Genomic DNA, 20,621 nt, shown 5'->3' with positions numbered 1-20,621 from the left:
GTTATTTATTTTTTACCATATGAATTATTAAAGGCACACCTCCATATAAGGTGTATTACTTTTATCACAAAACTACACAGTGCCTGGCTCCTGTTCGAACAGGAAACAGAAACTACAATTCACACAGATTTACCAATATTTCAAAACAAAAGATTGGAAAAACATTGCCTGGTCTGATGAGTCTCAATTTCAGCTGCAACATTCAGATGGTAGGGTCCGAATTTGGCGTAAACAACATGAAAGCATGGATCCATCCTGCCTTGTATCAACAGTTCATGGATGTGCAGCTAACAAATCTGCAACAACTGCATGATGCTATCATGTCAATGTGGAACAAAATCTCTAAGGAATATTTCCAACACCTTGTTGAATCTATGCCTCGAAGAATGAAGGCAGTACTCAAGGCAAAAGGGGGTCCAACCCGGTATTAGCAAGGTGTACCTAATAAAGTGGCCGGTGAGTGTACATGCTGATCAGCTCCCATTCAGAACCTTAAGCTCATCCCTATCCATGGACAATCGAGAAAAGTGAGATGCCATAATAATGATATCCTGAAGCAACTGCTCCTTAACCCAGCCCTCATTTTTGCTACATCTACCCAATACAACTTTACTTCAAGCTTGTTTCACAGTAACCGACTGATATGTTTTAATGGCAGAGAAGCCAATTTAGATAAGAGGAAAGCTTTCTTCAGAATTTAATAAGCATAAAAATTAAAAGCATGTAATGCCTAAAGCACAGAAAAAAATGTTCTAGAGGGGAAAAAACGGCATTCTCATTGTGTATTGTAGAAAGACTGTGTTTTAACTGCCAAGATCTTTTAATGCTTTAACTGTTCGGAGAATGACAAACGGACTGGTAAGATCAATAAACAGAGATAAGATACAGATAGATATCAACAGGCAAGAGACAGATACAGTGGCAGGGAAGAGTATTGACCACTTTCTGTTGTGAAGAATTGATGAGGTAAACACAGTGGATGAGAATATAGTTCAATTGAGCACTTTAGCATAGAAAAAGGTCTTTATTGAATGGTAGACATCCCAGCCAACAGTAAACCTAAAAGAAAATGATTGTGTATTTTCTGCAAGTACAACATTTGAGTTATTTTTTGCACAACTGGGATTAATTTTCAATTGTGTTGTCACATTTTTATTGCTTGATGTGCTAATTTTGTTTTACACTGCTATTTCATAAGAAGATTTGTAGTCTCTCCCTGGTTAATACAGGTATATCAGACAATGTAACCAACATCCTTGCAGAGCGAATGCCGAGAAAAAAATCAATTGCAGGCTAACTCAGTCAGAGTTTGCATTGTGTTTAAAGCTGCAGGAAAACAACTAAACGCACAGATGAAAGATAAATCTGTTTTACCTGCCTAAGGATTTGTAATTCTGTTCAGTTAGCTTTGGGATTGACCTTCTGTGCAGTATTCTGCAGTGTTTGTAAACCATGGCAATGATCTTCTCTTACTTGATCCCTATGGTGTGTTTTATATATATATAATTATATATATATATATTGAAGAAAGCATTTTTCTAAATTTGTTCAATAAGTGGATCCTGCCAGGAATCTGTGTTATCTGTTGACTGTTATTAGTTAGCGTTATTCCCCACTCTCCATGGACTACAGAACACATCTCCCTATCTTATTGAAAAGAGGAGGGTGGTGTTCTCTAGTCCTAAAACACTTCCAGTCCAGTACTACTTCTCCACAGTCACAGTATGCTGTGCACAGGTGCGGACTGACAACTCATGGGGCCCCCAGGCAATAGGGGATCATGGGGCCCCTGTGTCCTTGCCCAAACTCAAAAAAGCCTATCAAAAAGGTACCAGGGGCATCTCATGGGGCCCCCTACTGACCCCGGGCCCTCGGCCCTAGTTTCCAAATGGTCAGTCCGCCCCTGGCTGTGCATTGTCAATTATCATACAGTATATCTACCACCTTTGCATTGAATGCATTATATAATATATAGTAACTTTGTATTGACATCTAGTGGCATCCAGCATAACTACAATGGTTTTTATTGTTGTAATGGTACAATCCAGTCTACCTGTATGTTTAGTATAGATGGTGTAGTCCAGCCTTCATAGCGGGCACAAGTCCTGTTAGTTTCCAACCCTTATAGTGGGCACAAGGTTTAGAAGATCATTGGGATGGATTTACTAAAGGCAAATAGACTGGCCACTTTGCTGTTGCTGTTGCACTCTGCAAGCGCAGTTGCTCCAAAACTGCATTTTTGTTTGCACATGATTTGGTGAGGAAGTCAGCAGAGCTTCTTCTTATTTACCAATCTCTAGAGTAACTGCGCTTCCAAAGTGCACAGTCTATTTGCCTTTGGTAAATGCACCCCATTGTCTCTTTAACTTTGATTTGACCAGTGAACATCTATGTGTAGCACCCTAGATTCTAGATTGATTTGACCAGTGAACATCTATGTGTAGCACCCAGAATCCTAGATTGCTAGCGGGAGCTAGCTGGTTATTTTTCAGTTAGAAAGGCTGAGTAGTAGCCTGGACAATAATCAGCTGGGTCAAATTTGGGTCAGGGCTGAGAGGCTCTGTTCCTTGATACCTCCCCCTGCTCTAGAATCATGGAGAACATTCTAGAAGCAGTGGATGGGGGTTAGGAGGAACTGGTCTGCATTCTTAAGGGATCCTGACCAAGCAAGAGGCTTGGCATGGGGTCAGGACAGCCTTTAAAAGTAGTTGAGCCTGCTCAGTTATAGAAAGAGTTTGGGGGGAAGACGTGAGGAAGCAGAGATGCAGGAGCCTGGGAGGGTGCCCAGTAGGAAGGAGCTTACCTACAGGCAGGGCACTGGAAAGGAGGATTGCTCAACCTCACCAGTCCCCAAAGGACCACCTGTACAGCCAAGAAAGGCTCAGTGGAAGCCCTGAAGGCAGCCACCTACCTAAATCTGCTTGAGTGAGTAGTCTTACACCCCCTTGGCCAGTTAAGGGGAAAAGAGCACTCTGGTGGGAAACCTGATTAGCTCCTTACCCGGGACTGTTTCATTTAAAGTGGCAGACACTGGATTCCTTGCCCAGGGATTCCCTCAGGCAGCTGGATAATAAGAGGACTATCTGGGGTCTTGGGTGGTACACTGGGAGAGGCTGGAGAGCTCTGCAAGAAGCGTTTCTGTTCTGACTTGTACATAGTTGCTAAGGAGGTTGTCCTCGGTTTGCAGTTCCATTAGGCATCCCATACACCCCTTATCCCAACCTAGTTTAATACCTCCTATTAAAACATGAACCAAGCTCAAGAACTGTTTACTGGCTCTAAATGCAAGTCTGTGGAAAATGCGTGTTGCCTAGCTGTGCAGGACTATAGGGGGACCCAAAAGGAACTGGCAAGAAGAAAAAAGCAAAAACAACTAACTAAGCAATCACTTTTAAAGGTGAAGTTTAGGTGTGGAAATATATGTATAGATACATTGGTCCAGGTTGGACCAATGTAGGTATGTATGTGCCATACCTGTAGGATGCCCTTGGAAGGCACCTCTACTACAGTAATCTCCACTAGCTTTCGCGTCCTGTGCTGAGTAGCTACCTTGCTACCTACTGAATACAGAAGGTCACTTGCTTAACACAGGCGCCATTCAGAGAACACTTTGCAATTTCTCAGAAAAGGCAAAGCATTCTCTGATTGGATGTGATGTAGAGGTGGGGTGGAGACATAAAAAGCTCTACCTAGTCAGGGAAGACTTTGCATTCACTGAATGGGGCCCGTGTCAAGCAAATGACTTGCTGTTCAGTAAGCAGCGTGACAAACTACCATGGGACCCAGAAGCTAGTGAAGATCACTGTAGTCCAGCTTTCACAGGGGTTACACAGGTATGGAACTTGCATACCTACATTAATCCAAGCTGGACTGATGAAACTATGTAAAAATCACCATACATAAACTTCAGCTTTAACCACTAGGGGACAGCCAGCAGTGTATATACTACTACAAGGCGGCCCCTGTGCGCAGGATCACGTATATAAACATGATCCTGCATTCCGGGGTAGGGGGCACGCACGAGGTGCGTGACCGCCCTACCTGCGGCAACGATTGCAGGTGTCAATCACCGAGTCCCGGCTGGTTATTACCCGCCGGAGCCCAGCGATTGCCAGCAAACACTGACGGGGAGGAAAGCTGCATTGTTTTCAGTGGAGCTCTCCTCCCTGTTAGCTTTCAGCACACTGTTCCAGGATCGCTGGACACAGCCTTCCGGGACAGTGTGTAACAAAGAGGTACACACCCCACCCCTAGTAAAACACTCCCCTCACACAGTTAACCCTTTGATTGTCTCAGAAGGTTAACACCTTCCTCCCCAGTGCCATTATTACAGTTTCAGTGGTTTTTTTTTGCACTGATCATTGTATTGATGTCACTGGGGATGTCTGTGACCCCAACTCAGTTCCGCCCCAGTGTCAGAATGTCCGCCGCAGTCCCGCCATAAGTCGCCTATTGCCGCCATAAGTCGCTGATCGACACTATTATTAGTATAAAAAAAAATCCAGTATCTATACCGCCATTTGTAAACGCTATAACTTTCACGTAAACCAATTAATTTACACGTATTGGGATTTTTTTTAGCAAAGACATGTCACAGAATACATTTTGGGGAGGGAGGGAAGTTTTATTTGGGGAGGAGGGGAAAATAGATAGGGGGTGGAGGTAATGGAAATAAAGATAGTAAGAAATGTAATTAATGATTTGGAAATGTTTTTTTTATGTATGAGAATAATGATGAAATATGTATTTTATATGGAAAATAAATAAATATTTAAATAATAAAAAAAAAGAATACATTTTGGCATAAATGTATGATGAAATTTGATTTTTAAATTTTTTTACTGGACATGTTTTATAGCAAAAGGTCCAAAATATATATATTTTTTTTCAAAATTGTTGGTCTTTTTTATTATAGTGCAAAAAATAAAAAACACACAGGTGATCAAATACCACCAAAAAAAAGCCCAATTTGTGGTGAAAAAAGAATGCAAATTTCATTTTGGTGCAGCGTTGCATGACTGCGCAATTGGCAGTTAAAGTAACGCAGCGCCATAACACAAACCGCTTATGGAAGGACTGGTGTGGAATATTGAATTGTTGTTCTTTTAGTTACCTACCATACATTCTCCATGATCAGTGGAAATACAGTTATTTTCTACAAGCTTGTGTACACATCGCCATAATATTCTAATTGTGCCTAATTATACTTATTTTTGTCAGAAATTAAAGTAGCTGTCAAAAAATGGGCATAACAAACTAAACATAGCATGAAAATTTGCATAAGCAGCGGTTACCTTCTGTAAATACTGCAAATCAAAATAAGTAGATCGAGGTACATGAGCAGCTGATTTATATAGAAATCTTAAACTTTCCCGTAAAAAACAAGCTTGATTCTTCTACTTTCCAAACCTTTCTGATGGCCAAAAATGCCACTTATCACATAAAAGAACATTGGGGTGGGATGTCGAACAGGCTCATATAAGTTTAATGGTTAGGTGTCCACTAAGCAATGGCAATATATTGTTTGGATAAAGTTGACAATAAATATTTTGGAAAGAGGTTAAGAGCAATGACAAGAGAAATATACATAGAACATCTTACCCTTATCATAAGCACGGCTTTCCTGATGTCTCGAACACCATCATACACCAGGCGGGAAGCATCTATAAACTCGTTCTCTTCAAATGGTTGGGGGATATTGGAACTCAGAGCTTCAATAGCAACTTCCACTTGTTCAGCAAAACGGGGCATTACTTTGTAAAAGAAAAAAGAGAAGAGGTATGTAAAAATAATGTATTTGTCTTTTAAAGTGTTACTAAACCCAGGACCCTGCATTCACTATATCTGGTCTGCCAGGACCCTGCATTCACTATATCTGCTTACCCTGGGCCCTGCATTCACTATATCTGGTCTCCCCGGACCCTGCATTCACTATATCCAGTCTCCCAGGACCCTGCATTCACTATATCTGCTCTCCCCAGACCCTGCATTCACTATATCTGGTCTCCTCTGACCCCGCATTCACTATATCCGGTCTCCCCGGACCCTTCATTCACTATATCTGGTCTCCCCGGACCCTGCATTCACTATATCTGGTCTCCCCGGACCCTGCATTCACTATATCTGGTCTCCCATAATGCACAGAACATGGAAATGCAATTATTTTAGTAAATATAAACTGCTAAATACCTTTTCTCAACAGAAGCTAGAGCAGTCTTGTGGCTTCTATCAGTGTCCAGACCAGCACTAGCTAAAGCTTGTAGGAGGAGGTTTTTTTCTGCTCTAGGAGGATGCAAAACCCCTGACCTCTGTCTGGCCAGTGCTGATTGGCCCTGTGCTGATCACATGCACTCTCCCAAGAAGAAAAAAAAATCTCTAGCAATACACACCAAACTGAGCATGTGCAAATGTCTACAATTCAGTCTGTCTTATCAGGAGATAAGAGGTGTTCGCTTGAAAAAGGGGAGTAACAGAGAAGAAGGGATGAAATGGCCTTTTTACACAATAACCCTTAGATTCCACAGTGAGTATAACAATGATGCTTTGCTGCATATACCCAGGCTGATTTTACCATTGTGGGTTTAGTAACACTTTAACCACTTCAAGTCCGGACACTTTCACCCTCTTCCGGTCCAGACGAATTTTCGGCTTTCAGTGCTATCACACTTTGAATGACAATTGTGCGGTCATGCAACACTGTACCCATATGAATTTTTTATCATTTATTTTTTTGAGACAGATAAAACTTTATTTTGGTGGTATTTATTCACCACTGGGTTTTTTATTTTTTTGCTATATAAATGAAAAAGTGCAAACATTTTGAAAAAAAAGTGTTTTTCTTTTGGAAATTTTGCAAATAAATAATCTTTCTTCATAAATTTTGGACAAAATGTAATCATCTATCTTTTTAGTAAAAAAAAAAACAACCCAAATTAGTTTATAACCAAAAATTATAATTAAAAAAAAAGGTTCTACATTTTTATTTTATTTTTTATATTATTATTTGTGGTTTTTTTTAACATACTGTCACCCTAGCAGTACAGTGTCACCATAGTGACACTCTACTACTTGTGGGGGCAATCATTTCTCCTCTCCAGCTGCATTCTTGCAGCCATTGAGAAATACTGTGAGAGCTGTGATTTGTCACAGCTTGTCACATAGTACAAGGTTGTTGTGAATAGCCCTGTACCATGTGACCTCTGTGATCATTCACAGATTTCACACGTAGTAAGCAATGCTGTCAGCAAGTTACTACTATTCATGTGATCGCTGATTGGCCAATCAGTGATCACATGATCAGAACCTCACACAGAGGTCCCGTACAGCGATCTGTATTCCGTTGTGTCCAGTGGCCACAGTGGGCACCGGAACTTCAAGGGAGCGTGCACAGGCAGGGAATGCTGGAGGACGTTTTCTAAACGGCCACCCGTTCCTGCACTGCTCCCGTCTGGTCATTTATGTACATGGGCCAGACGGGAAGTGGTTAAAACAGTTTAATTACAGAAGCAGTGTCAATACATATAACAATGGGGCTCAATAAACCCTCTACCATCAGTTCCAAAAACAGAAAAAGTTCTGTGACTCGATAAAAGTATGAACGTACCAGTCACATGATTCAATTAAGCTCAAAAAGCTTCTAGATGATTTTTAAAATCCTTTTTCGCCTAATAAAGTGATATTAACCACATGCCGCCCAGCCACTGTATAAATACAGCGGCAGGGCGGCACGGCTGGGCAAAAGCACGTTTTAAAACGTGCGTTTTGTAAACAGGTAGGGGGCGCGCGCGAGGCGCGCCGCCGCCCTACCTGTCCAGTCGATCATGGCCGCGGATGTCAGTTGCCGGGTCACAGCCAGTCGTTACCGGCTATGTCCCGGCGATCGGCGGCAATCGCTGACAGAGAGCACAGCTGCAGTAGCTGTGCTTTCTCTCAGTTCCCTGACAACTCCAGGACACGCTGATCGGGACAGAAGAGTTTATCTTTCCCGATCAGCGGTGTTCCCTGCAGTACACACCCCGCCCCCTAGTAAAACACTCCCCTCACACAGTTAACCCTTTCACTGAAAAATAAATGTAACCCCTTCCTCCCCAGTGCCATTAGTACAGTGTCAGTAGTTTTTTTTTGCACTGATCACTGTATTGGTGTCACTGGGGATGTCAGTGACCCCAAGTCAGTACCCCCCATTGTCAGAATGTCCGCCGCAGTCCCGCAGTCCCGCCATAAGTTGCTGATCACCGCCATAAGTCGCTGATCGGAGCCATAAGTCACTGATCGTCGCCATTATTAGTATAAAAAAAACCTAAAAATCCCAGTATCTTTCCCGCCATTTGTAAACGCTATAACTTTCATGTAAACCAATTCATTTACACGTATTGGTTTTTTTTTTAGCAAAGACATGTCGCAGAATGCATTTTGGCAGAAATTTATGACTAAATTTGATTTTTAAATTTTTTTTTACTGGACATGTTTTATAACAAAAAGTCCAAAATATTGTTTTATTTCCTCAAAATTGTCAGCCTTTTTTTTTATAGCGCAAAAAATAAAAACCGCACAGGTGATCAAATACCACCGAAAGAAAGCTCAATTTGTGGGAAAAAAAAGGATGTAAATTTCATTTATGTACCGTATTGCATGACCGCGCAATTGTCCGTTAAACTAGCACAGCGCTGTATAGCAGAAAAATGGCGTAAATTGCAGTATCTATACCATAGTTTGTAGACGCTATAACTTCCACACAAAGCAATCATTATACACTTATTGGGATTTTTTTTACCAAAAACATGGAGCAGAATACATTTTGGCCTAAATTTATAACCAACTTTGAGTTTACTATATATTTTTTATAGATGAAAGTAAAAAATATTGTTTTTCTTCAAAATTTTTGGCCTTTTTTTGTTTATAGCGTGAAAAATAAAAAGCACACAGGTGATCAAATACCACGGAAAGAAAGCTCTATTTGTGTGAAAAAAAGGACGTAAATTTTGTTTGGGTGCAGCATTGCATGACCGCGCAATTATCAGTTGAATTAGTGCAGCGCCGAGTAACAAAAAGAGGCCTGGTCATTAAGGGGGGTAAATCCTCTGGAGCTCAAGTGGTTAAACCCTCCAGCAAGCTCTTTCAGCACTTGATTTAATTGCTTACTGAGTATGCAGCTCTTTTATTACCGCTGCACCAGGGTTCCTGTTTCTGGATGGCTCCTTTCTCTTGTAGTGGCCTATGGAGGAACCCTTGTATGCAGGGACTAGAGTTGTTTCTTCCTACACTGTGTGTATCAATAGGAACACACAGCCCTGTAACATAGGGTGGCAAGACACTCCCGTGCTCCTTCTTTCTCCTTCTCCAAGCCAACAGACTGGCTTAAGACTGCACTGTCCATTATTAACTTTTTCCTGTAAAGACCTGAAGTTCAGAGAAGCAGCACTGAAAGAGCAGGAGCCAGCAGCATTGAAAGTCGTAAACTACAAGTTTTGAAGTAAACCTTTTTACCTGATAGTTTACTTATGAATGCTTTTCTTAATGTGCTCAATGTGTTAAACCTCTCCAAAAAAATACTACTTACAGAATAAGTTCTGAAAGTTGACAAATAATTTTGAACTGCATTCATTACTTTATCTGAGAATAATCCTCTTCTATTTAACATGCAAGTATGAGCATTCAATAGACATTGCATTATTGAATTATTATTTTTTCCGCATGAAATAAATGTTTAGATGTAAAAGCTCTCTGCTTCTATACTTTTTTCCTGCTCCATTGAATCATTTGTTGTGCCGCTGCTGTAGATTTATTAGGGCAGGGTGGCACAGTCAGGCTCAATCACACTTATATAGGTGACTGGCGTTTTCCTGGTCTGTGCCGACCCGTGCTGTGATTGGACACAGCACAATTTTTTAAACAGGTTTCAACCAATTATTTTGGCTGAAAACTGCTGATTGGTTGTGTCCAATCACAGCCCAGAGTCCTGTGTTGATAAAAACACAGGACTCTGTGTGTAAACAGAAGAACAATCTTGCTGTTTCTGCTCCCTGAAACCAGGGAGAAAAAACAGCAAGATTTGCAAGTAAAAGCAGCACACACAACACATTGTTAGGCTCACAATTAACCACTTGATTGCCCCAAGATGTTAACCCCTTCCCAGACAGTGTCATTAGTACAGTGACAGTGTACAGTATTAGAACTAATCACTGTATTAGTGTCAGTATTGATGTCATTGTTAGTTAGTGTCCCTCTCAGCCAGCATCAGCTAGTGCCAGATTGCCCACCACTCTATCACAGCCCCATAATATGTCACTGATCACTACCAATACCAGTATAGTGGCATAGCTGCATAAATTCCAGAATACTGTACACACCACCTATTTGTTAATTAATGAATTAACTAACACTATTGGAATTTTTTTTTATCAAAGACACGCAGCAGAATAGATTTTGTCCTAAATTTATGAAGAAAATAGATTTTTTTATTTTTGTATAGGATATGTTTTATAACAGAAAGTAGATCGTGTTGTGTGTGTTTTCATTAAATGTTCAGTATTTTTTTAATTTATACAATAAAAAAAAACTAGTGGTGATCACATAGGAAAAAAAGAATGCTCTATTTGTGTAAAAAAAAAAAATATAAAAATGTAATTTGGGCACAGTGTTGTATGGCCACACAATTTACAGGTAATGTAGTGCAGTGCTGAATAGTATAAAATTCCCTGGTTATGAAGGGGGTAAAACCTTTCAGAGATCAAGAGGTTAACAGACACCTCAAATATCCTCAAATTACCAGAATTTAGCTAGAATTTAGCTTTTAAAAAGTGATAATTTGTGTGATTATGTTTGTAAATTTACTTTTTGGTACAAGTTTATAGTAAAGCACCATACTACAACAAATACCAAAATAAAATAATGTAAATTAACCAATGTGATATTTTAATATAATGAAAATAATGGGTGGTGACCCCAGTATAAATCAGTCTATGAGCACCCAAATACTGCTTGAGTGACTGACGTCTCAGAAAGAATGGAGAATTTACAGTTGATTTTCCTGCCTGAATGCGTGGTGACACCACCACCAGTGATATCTCCTTATCTTTGCTCCTTTACAGGTATAGAAAGGCACACGTGAGCCATCCAAACATGTATGTTTGCAAAAAGATCTTTATCAGGAACTTAGTTTGCATCTTGATGTCCAATAACCATGAAATATTTACAAATTTTCATAAATGGGCAGATGAATCACCAAGAAAAACAGGCAGTAAGATATCCTTGCCCATGAAACCCCTTGGACCCACCACACTATTACCCGTAACTTAGCTAGTGAATTAATATGGCACTGAAAAATCGACAGAAGATCTCAAGGGAGGGGGTGGGAAACTAAATGGTAAAAATGAAGTTTAATGTACAGTGATGTACTTGGGAGCTACAAATCTGAGTGCAGTCTACATGCTAGGGGCAGAACCATTGGGGGGAGAATCGAGAATGTAAAAGGATCTTGGGGTCCTAGTTGATGACAGACTCAGCAATAGCATGCAATGCCAAGCTGCAGCAAGCAAGGCCAGCAGACTATTAAAAAGGGGATATACTCAAGAGATAAAGCTATAATTCTATCACCTTACAAAACTTTGGTTCTGCTGCATCTTGAATATGCCATCCAGTTCTGGTCACCAGTCCTCAGGAAGGATGTGCTGGAATTGGAGTAAGTCCAGAGAAGGGCAGCTAAACTAATAAAGGGGCTGGAGGACCTCAGTTATGAGCAACGATTACAAACTTTAAGGTTGTTTTCCTTGGAGAAGAGACGGCTAAGAGGAAATATGATCTCAATATATAAAAATCTAAATAGTGATTCTAGCATAGGGATAAAACTGTGCAGTCTCAAGTGCACATGTGGTCACTCAATGCAGTTGGACAAGAGACCTTAAACTGCGTAAAGGGTTCTTTACTGTTAGAATGGTAAGCGTGAACATCCTGCTATAATACTTGTTGCAGGGTGTTAAGGACGCAAGATGGCAGTGTCCTACAGCCCAGTTGTACAAACTCTGTTGAAAAGTTTTGTGGGATTTGTAGGCTGATTGCAGGACTTTGCTGTCTGACAGCGAGCTAACAAACTACAAACTACATTTCCCAATGGAGCTGGCATGTGAGTGCAGGCACATACCTAATCCCAAGGACAGGAAGTGGACGGAGAGAGCTTGAGAGCAGGTCGTAAGTGAAGGCTGCCCGGGACACTGGAAGTCCCTACTGGGCCAAGCCTCAGAGGGTGGAGGAGAAGGGAGGAATTGCTGACCACTGACACTGCTGATGATTCTGGTGAACTTTCCTGCGAGTAGGTGGACCTGAGTGCTGCTGTCTGGAGTGACCTCTGAAGGAGGAGCCACAAGAACACGGAGGCCCCCGTCTACAAAGAGACTATCCGCTACCTGGCTGAGGCCACGGATTGGCTGAGAGAGTTCCATTCTCAAGCAATTTAAGTTGCAAACTACATTACTCAATTCAACTTTTATTCAGTTTGATTGACACTGTTTTCCAAGTTACAAGTGTTAAGGCCCAGTTCACCCGGTCTGCCAGATATTACACTCTCAGCATATCCAATCACAAGAGCCAACTGCAGTGTCTGCAATCCGCAGGTCAAGCTGTATTATTGCTTCCATTACAGTCGCTCCATTTGCCAAGGAGATCCTTCATTGCTACAATTGCCATTGTGGTCCAAAGAGGAACTAATCCCTACAGAAGCATGTTTTTCCCATTCACTAATCTCTGCCTAATTCTACATCTCACCTTGCGGGCATTAAAGGGGAACTACCCTAATGAAATACTACTTAAATGGGCAGCTCCTTTTTCTTAGTGTTCAGGCTCTATTAAGGAACCTAACCTTTGCCTCAAGGAAGGTCTGAATCCTTATGTGCACTAAGTAGGGCCTCATCAAGTGCGCAACAGATAAGATTCTGCTGTTTAAAGGGACAGTGACCTATTTAAATTGAGGAGCTCTTTCCACAGAATTAATTCCAGTCATCTGCCCCTGAGAGCCCCGAAGTGAGCTAGCCTCTTTGTTTGGTAGGGTTTTTTCTTGTCACGGGGAAGAAACATCTCAGGACTGGGGCTACCATTTACATTCTGAATTGCAAGACATCTAGAACTGATTGAGATTGTGCTGTGTTGTGACCCTTGCTTGACGTTAAGAGTGATAGCTGTTATCTTATGCACATGTTTCTCTGTTGCCTTACTGTGCTTACATTCTACTTTAATACAACCAAGATATCAGTTCACCCTAAACTGTGTGTGAGTCTATTTTACGGTTGCAGCCTAAGGGATCTTCGAGCCAGAGGTTCAAGGTTGTGTTAGCAGGGGTTAGGCTTTCAAAGCGGGGTCAAGAAAGACAGGGAACCTGAAAAATTACTCAGCGTCCACTGAGGGTGTAATGCTACGTAAGGTTGTGCAACTCCCTTCCACAATCAGCGGGAAGTGTCATCATTTCAAAAAACTCTTAGATAGGCATCTTAGCGTATCCAATATACAGGGATTTGGTAAGTTTAAGAGATATTAATGCATGCACACACCTACACAGGTTGAACTGGATAGACCGATGTCTTTTTTCAACCTTACCAGCTATGTAACTATATAAGATGCAGGGCAAAGCATTTCCTTCCTTCTTCTTAATGAAAAAGGGAAAGCTCTGACCTGACAGTACAAAGATTTTCAAAAAAGTTGGAAAACCTCAGGAGTTCCCAAGAGGCACATGCTTTTGCCCCTTTGGGTGGCTTCTTGTGGCCCAAGCTTTGTTGGTGCTGCAAATCAGCCATTTAAATCAGCCAATATCAAGTTTTGGATGTTTTATGATGGTTGAACTATGCTGGGGCAACAGAAAAGAATTTGGGATAGCTTGTTAATTATCGTCAAAAGAAACTATGTGACCAGAGCTATGTTTAAAAAGAGAAGTCGCTGGAATAAATTGATGTCCCTGCCCATCCATAGACCCCAAAGAAATAAACACAAAGCACATCCTTTGGTGGTAACAGTGTTCCTGTCACTGATACTTTGAAGTGAAGAAAAGGAGAATAAAGCAACGGCAGATAATGCCTGGAGTGGAAATGTGATTGTCTGATAGATAACACATAAGAACTTCGGCTGAGTAAGAAATAGAAGATTAATGCTGAACTATCATGGAGAGTGGGACGCCTGCTCCAAGACTTCAAAGTGTATTTACACTAAATGGCATAGCTCCAGGAAATACTCAACACAACAAGGAAAACAACTAAAATAAAGTCACATCATATACTCAGACAATAAGAGGCAGTGTATTCTGCCCTATGTACTGGATGTTTTGTGATAGCAAAAGAATATATCATGACAATCTTATTTATTTGTTAGCCAATAGATTTGAGCCAGTTTTGTCTGAAGGTACAGCAAAGAAAACAAAAATTAAAATAAAATATGAAATTGAAGTGTATCTGAACCCAAATTCTTTTTTGAAAAAAAAAACAAAACAAAGGGAGTACACTAGTCTTGTGCATTATATTTGGTAATTTTTTATTTTTAAAAAGTAACATATATGTGCATAAAAGCCACAAGGCATAAAACATAAAACATGATAGGATTCTCAATCATAAAATACAGCGACGTGGATGACCTGTGGAGGACCTGGACAACAAACTTACAGGTCCTCCACAGGTTATTCAGGTCTTTAATTTGGTCTGTTATAAAACTGAAGTTCCTATCAAGTTTTATGCTTCAGGTTTTATGGGTTTTGTGAGCATATTTGTTATTTTTTTAATAATAAATGATGCCCAACGATAATGCACAACACTGGTGTGCCTCCTTCTTTTTTGTTTTTACATTTAGACCAGTGGTCTCCAAACTGTGGCCCGGGGGGCTGGATGTGTCTCCTTGCTTGCCTTTATCCAGCCCTATTTCTCCCACTTATATGAGTAACTATTTCTCTAACACCAACAATTGGCCATAATTACTGCCACTGACACCAATGATAACAAGGAACTATTCCATCCATTGACACCAACAATAGGGTACTATTTCTCCCACTAACATCAACGATGGGACATTAATAAATTCCCTATTTCTCTACTTCTTCCACTGACACTAACAATGGGGCATAATTCCTCCTACTGACACCAATAATGATGTTTTGTTTGCTCCCAGACTAGGACATTTTCTACTCCCATTGGCCACAATACAGCTCCCTAAAGCCTACAGGACAGTAAACTGGCCCTTTGTTTAGAAGGTTTAGAGACACCTGATTTAAACCAAAGATTCTCCCAATCTAAAGAGAGCAGCAAAGCCTGAAGTTTATCCGTACACCATATTGAAGTTACCATCTTGTCATCAAGTTGGATCCTTCACATACCATTTTAACAATAAAATGATGTTGCTTTTGGGCTGTTGTCCAAATCTTCTTTTGTCTTATCTGGTGTTCTCAGTGAAAAGAGGCTTACAAGGGTCTTTATCACATATATGATCTTATCATTGAGCTGCCCTTTCTTCCTTAACCAGTCAGCAGGGCGGGGCAGGAAGATGACACCATTGTATTCTTTAACTGTACCAGAGAATTATATCACCTTTGTGGCTCTGGGTTGGGATCACAAATATTTGAGGAGGTGAAACAGCTCCCATGTAGGGACTTTGGCTTTGTGTTTAGCTATTTGGTGACAATTCACATATAAACTACTGTACATGCATCCTCTGAATGGCTAACACACAAGTGTTAGTTTGGGGTACTTTACATCTCTGATGACCCTGACCCCTTAAATCACAGGGACATAGTTGTGTTATCCATAAGGTCATAATGAACATGTAGCAAGGGATTTTTCTTTCACAGTGTTGCCTTGTCCATCTGCCCCTTACTTTTGGACAAGCCCACAGCAGAACTATAGATAAGAGATCTTCGGAACATTTTAGGAGTTAACCCCATGCAGTTCTCATCACATGTGGCCATCTTGTCTTTCTCTGTTTGCTCTACATGGATGAAGTATACAGTATAAGGCAGCCTCTCCCAACCTTTCTACCAGGAAGGAGCCCTTGAAATAATTTTTGGTGTCAGGGAGCCCTTCCTAAAAGTGACTATATCAGCAGCTCACTGTACATTAGTGTGATGGTCAGTGGGAAGAATGCTCCTTACATTTGAGTTCAACCCCCTCTTACAGATAGCTAAAAAGATCCTTCAGAGCTCTATTTATAAAACATTTGTTGGATGAATGTCACAAGCATTCTCTCAGGCTGCACAGATTTTCCCTGTATTTTCTGTAATACTATTACTTCCTATGATCATCAGCTCCATCTTGTGGTCAGTATGCAGTATATTTTCTGATTGAGGATTTCCAGAAACATGGTTTGCATTTTGGTCACTAGATGGAGCTAACACTCACGGGAAGTGTCATAGTATTAGAGAGAAAAATGAAAATTGCTGCTTGGACAAATGCTTTTGATATATATATTGAATCAAAGCTCTGTAAATAGGCCCTTATGTGTCAGTGGGAACATGTCTGAGAGGCAATAATTGTTTATTGCTCAAGGCACCTTAGGAACCTCTGTAGGAACCTTAGGGTTCCATGGAACCCTGGTTGAGGAAGGCAGGTATAAGGACAGCTTTGCATAAAGCAGTTAACATGCAAAATTCTAATGAACATTTTGGTTTCATTTGGAACAGATATTTATTAGCAGTTGGAATCAATTAATGGAAACATTTCATATATGCCACTTACAGGCAAACAGCAGCTTTCCTTTACTCAGACAGATGTTTGAGTAGATAAACTTGCAATGGCACATTTCTTAAAGGAAACCTGAGCAGAGAGAAAATAAGCAAGGTACTATTTCTGGTCTCTATCTGAGAATGCTATCTGCCTGGATGTCATATTAATCCAACAGCTTCAATGCTTAGTAAGGTATTGCCCCAGAGGCTCAGATAGTATTGATATCAGAAGCAGACAGGAAATCAGCAGTTTCCAGAAGGAATCTGAACAGGCATCTTCCATTCTTCTCTCAATATGGTTTCCTTTAGACAGCTATCTGTATGTTGCACCCTCCTAGGTAGCTAGGGAGAGCTAGACTCCAATTGTTAGCTAGGGCTGAGGAGCAGCCGGGGAGTAGTAGCTAGCAGGGGGTCAAATTTGGGTCAAGGCTGAGAGCCTCTAGAGATCAGCCCTCTGAAATCCCCTCCCTGCTCTACAACTTTGGAGAAAGATCTAAAAGAAGTGGGCGAATTTGAGGAGTGTCTGGTTTGTACTCTTAGAGGATCCTGGCCAATCCCCAACAGGAGGCTTGGCAGGGGGCCAGGACAACCTTTATGTGTATTTGAGTCTGCTCAGCTGTAGGAGAGTTTGGGTAGAAGACAGAGATTTGTGAGGCTAGAAACAGGAGCTTGTGAAGGGGCCCAGTTGAAGAGGGGCTCATCTGCAGGCAGAGGACTGTGGAAGGAGGAAAACCTGGGACTTCACTGCTACTCTGAGAGAGGACCACCTGTGAAGCAGGGAAGGAGCAGCCCAGCTAGAAGGCCTGGTAGCAGCCACCGACCCAACAGCAGCACAAGCGAAGGACTAAGTGAGTAGGCCTGCACCCCTGAGCTAGATAGGGAAGGAGCACTCTGGTGGGAAACCAGATTAGCTGCCACTTGGGACTGTCTTATTGTCTTAAAGTGACAGGCACTGGATCCCCTGCTCAGGGATTCCTCAGGCAGCCAGATAAGAGGAAAGTCTGGGGTCTGGGGATGCTACACTGGGAAAGGCTGGCTAGCTCTCTAGAAAAGGACATTTTGTTGTACAGACTTGTAAATTGTTTCAGGAAGTTTGTCCTCATTTCCAGTTACATTGGGCATCCCGTACACCCCTTACCCCATCCAAGTTCACAATCCCCTAATAAAACATCAAAACAAGCTCAAGGATTGGTAAATGTCTCCTAGATACAAGTCTGAATGGAAAATGCATGTTGCCTGGCTATGCAGGACTATAGGGGGACCCAAATCTCTTGCAACTCCTAAGGGGGTAGTGCTACATGTACGGATAACCATAAGAAAAATGATGCACAGAAACAACCGAAGGCACATTGCGCACCGAAAACACAGCCCAGGTATGGAACAATGACACATTTTAGCCTGCCTACAGGGGGACCCAAATTTTCAGCAACTCCTAAGGCGGTATTGCTACACTGTTTATAACACATTTGTTGGATGTATGTCTCAAGTATTAACTCGGACTGCACAGATGTTCTCCATATTTTCTAATATTTTGACTTCCTATGATTATCAGCTAGATCTAGCGGTCAACATGCAGTATATTTTCTGATTGAGAAGTGATAACCCCTATGGAAATAAGAGAAGCAGGTGTTGCTAGCATGTGACACTAGAAACTTTGGGAAATTTTTAGGAGAGGATGGGTGAAACAGAGGGAGATAAGACAGAAAAAAGGGAGGGTGGTAAGTATGATGGGAGCATCCTCCAAGGTCCATTATCAGACCTAAGTGGGAATGGATTCAAGGGGCTCCTTGTACTTGGAAAAAGAGAATTAGGTCCAGTAAAACCATGTCTTTTGGAACCAGATCTTTTATCTCTTCAAAGAGGAATAAAGCTCATTCATGTCCATAATATGGTTAACAGAATTTATTCAGTGACTTACCGTGGGAGGCGAGATGGATTTTCAGTGGACCAGAATAAAAACCCTTGGCCACATTGATGTGATGCATCACCAAAGAATGATAATATTTCTATTTGGAAAGCAAACTTAAGAGCAATAGGCAGGCAGGCAGGCAGAATGCTTTTCAAAGCTAGGCCAGTAAGGTCCTGAATCAAGCACAGACATGCCCCAGAAGAGCTGGATACCCGAGACACCTTAAACCACCAACAGTTAGGGTTGACATCAGGAAACATACAATGCAGTCAAACCGGGACTTGATACCTTCTGGTCAGTAACCTGTAACCAGATTTCTGCAGTCCCAAGGAGATGGAGGACTTATGGGTGAAAAAGGGAATTAACTCTCTTTTTTCGGAGTCTATGTGTATTATTTTGTTTTTTTTTGTTTGTTTTTGCTTTTTAAAGCTAAACTTTGGCTGGCTTCAGAAAACTACAGGAGGGGGAACAAGACCAATCACCCTGCACAGGGAGAGCGAGCAGCCTTTATTACAGGAAGGAAGTCTCACACTGGATTACTGAATAGATATGGAAGAAATGCACAAAGCATACCAAGATTCAAGGTAGAATATACATGATGAATGGATTTATACAATATTTGCTTAGCCTGGAGATCAGCTTTAAATTCCATGGGCTGTATATATTTCAACAGTTTTCCTGTGCCACGTCTGCTTTGTATATTTTTAACACAGCCAATCACAGCGGTGGTGGGCGGTATAAAGGCTAGAGCAGGCTCATAGGTAGGCAGCAGCAGTTGACGTGTCATTGGGTGACAACGCTCTTGCTGCATGCAGGGCTTAAAAATGCAGAGTTGTCACCCTTTTAAAGGAAGTGATGGGTATCAGAATGTATTATTTTTTTAGTTGTTGTTCTTTTTGTTTTTCAGATAAGTAATATCTACAAATAAACGACTATGTGACTGGGAGTTTGAAAATCAAGTGGAAAGTTTCTGATCTACAGAAGTACGAGTGTTAGACTTCCTTCTGGGACTGCTCTAGGCTTCCACGGTGGTACAATGCTGGGAGCATTTTGCCTACGTCTATGAGAAGTAAGGATTGCTCTGAAGATAGATCTACATTTGTGAACATCAGAAGATCTGCTAAAAGGCAATCTGAAGAATATCTCTTTCTTCGTCCAACCTGCATCAAAGTTTAGTTACTTTTAAAAATAAATTGTAGAGTGAAAGAAGGAAAGGTTATATCAGAGTGCAATTTGTACAGTTTAACAGGAAGGGGATTTCAAAAGATTTCTTTATCCCCACCAATATCCCATTATTATTACTTTTTTTTTAACTCTGTACAAGATGCCCCTTTTTATAGAAAAAGTTGGACCTACTTTTGGATGACAGTCAGGCCCAGGCAGCCCATTTTGGGACATCCTTTACCATCCAATACCAACTTTCCAGGCTGTTCCATTGTTGTCTGTTATTATTGTACAGTATGTGAGATGGGGAAACAGCTCTCATTGTGAATTAAATGTTTTGAAATGTTTTACTGACATTCTGCGATTTAGCAACAAGATGTCACTGTTTTTCTAACACAGCATCAGACTGCATAGATATTTCTATATTCAGGAATGGGGTGGGGTTTTACACATGGGAGCTCAGTGAACAGGAAGAGAGACTTCAGCCATGTTTTGATGATGGTGAAGGAAAAGAGCCATGTGAGCAGAAAATCCGTTGGCATCCAGGTGTGAGAACTGCAGCTAGTGAAGCTGATGGTGTTCAAGACGCTGATCCTGTTCAGAGAAAGGAAGATCGCTGCCAGGAAGGCTGATGAGATCGCATGCTTGTTGGAGAGACATTTGTTCTGTTCTGAGTCACCAGCGGATGCAAGACAGACTCGGGTCGGTAGGATCGTGCACGCACCTCATTTCAGTGTTGGTGCCTCCAGAGACTGAGCCAGGCCTATAGTTAGTTAGTTAGGGTCTCTGTTTGTGTCAGGCCACAAGTGTTGTTACTGATCATTGGAAGGACTCCACAACTTAAAGTGACATTTCACATTGGAGAGC

The 20,621-nt window shown here is 41.3% G+C and overlaps 1 protein-coding gene across 2 annotated transcripts in view; it reads right to left on the bottom strand.

Moving 5' to 3' along the window:
• Window positions 1-20,621, bottom strand: part of LOC149445821 (catenin alpha-2) — an 845,912-nt gene that overhangs the window by 288,004 nt on the left and 537,287 nt on the right. For both annotated transcript variants that reach the window (XM_089653358.1, XM_089653359.1), the window contains exon 6: window positions 5,602-5,753. In XM_089653358.1, the coding sequence (XP_089509484.1) occupies window positions 5,602-5,753 (152 nt within the window). The remainder of the gene's footprint in view (window positions 1-5,601; window positions 5,754-20,621) is intronic.

This window comes from Staurois parvus, unplaced genomic scaffold, assembly GCF_062004578.1.
Source record: "Staurois parvus isolate SC_StPar_1 unplaced genomic scaffold, SC_StPar_1.0 ptg000708l, whole genome shotgun sequence".
Classification (NCBI taxonomy): Eukaryota; Metazoa; Chordata; class Amphibia; order Anura; family Ranidae; genus Staurois; species Staurois parvus.
This window is presented reverse-complemented; position numbering and strand designations above follow the sequence as displayed.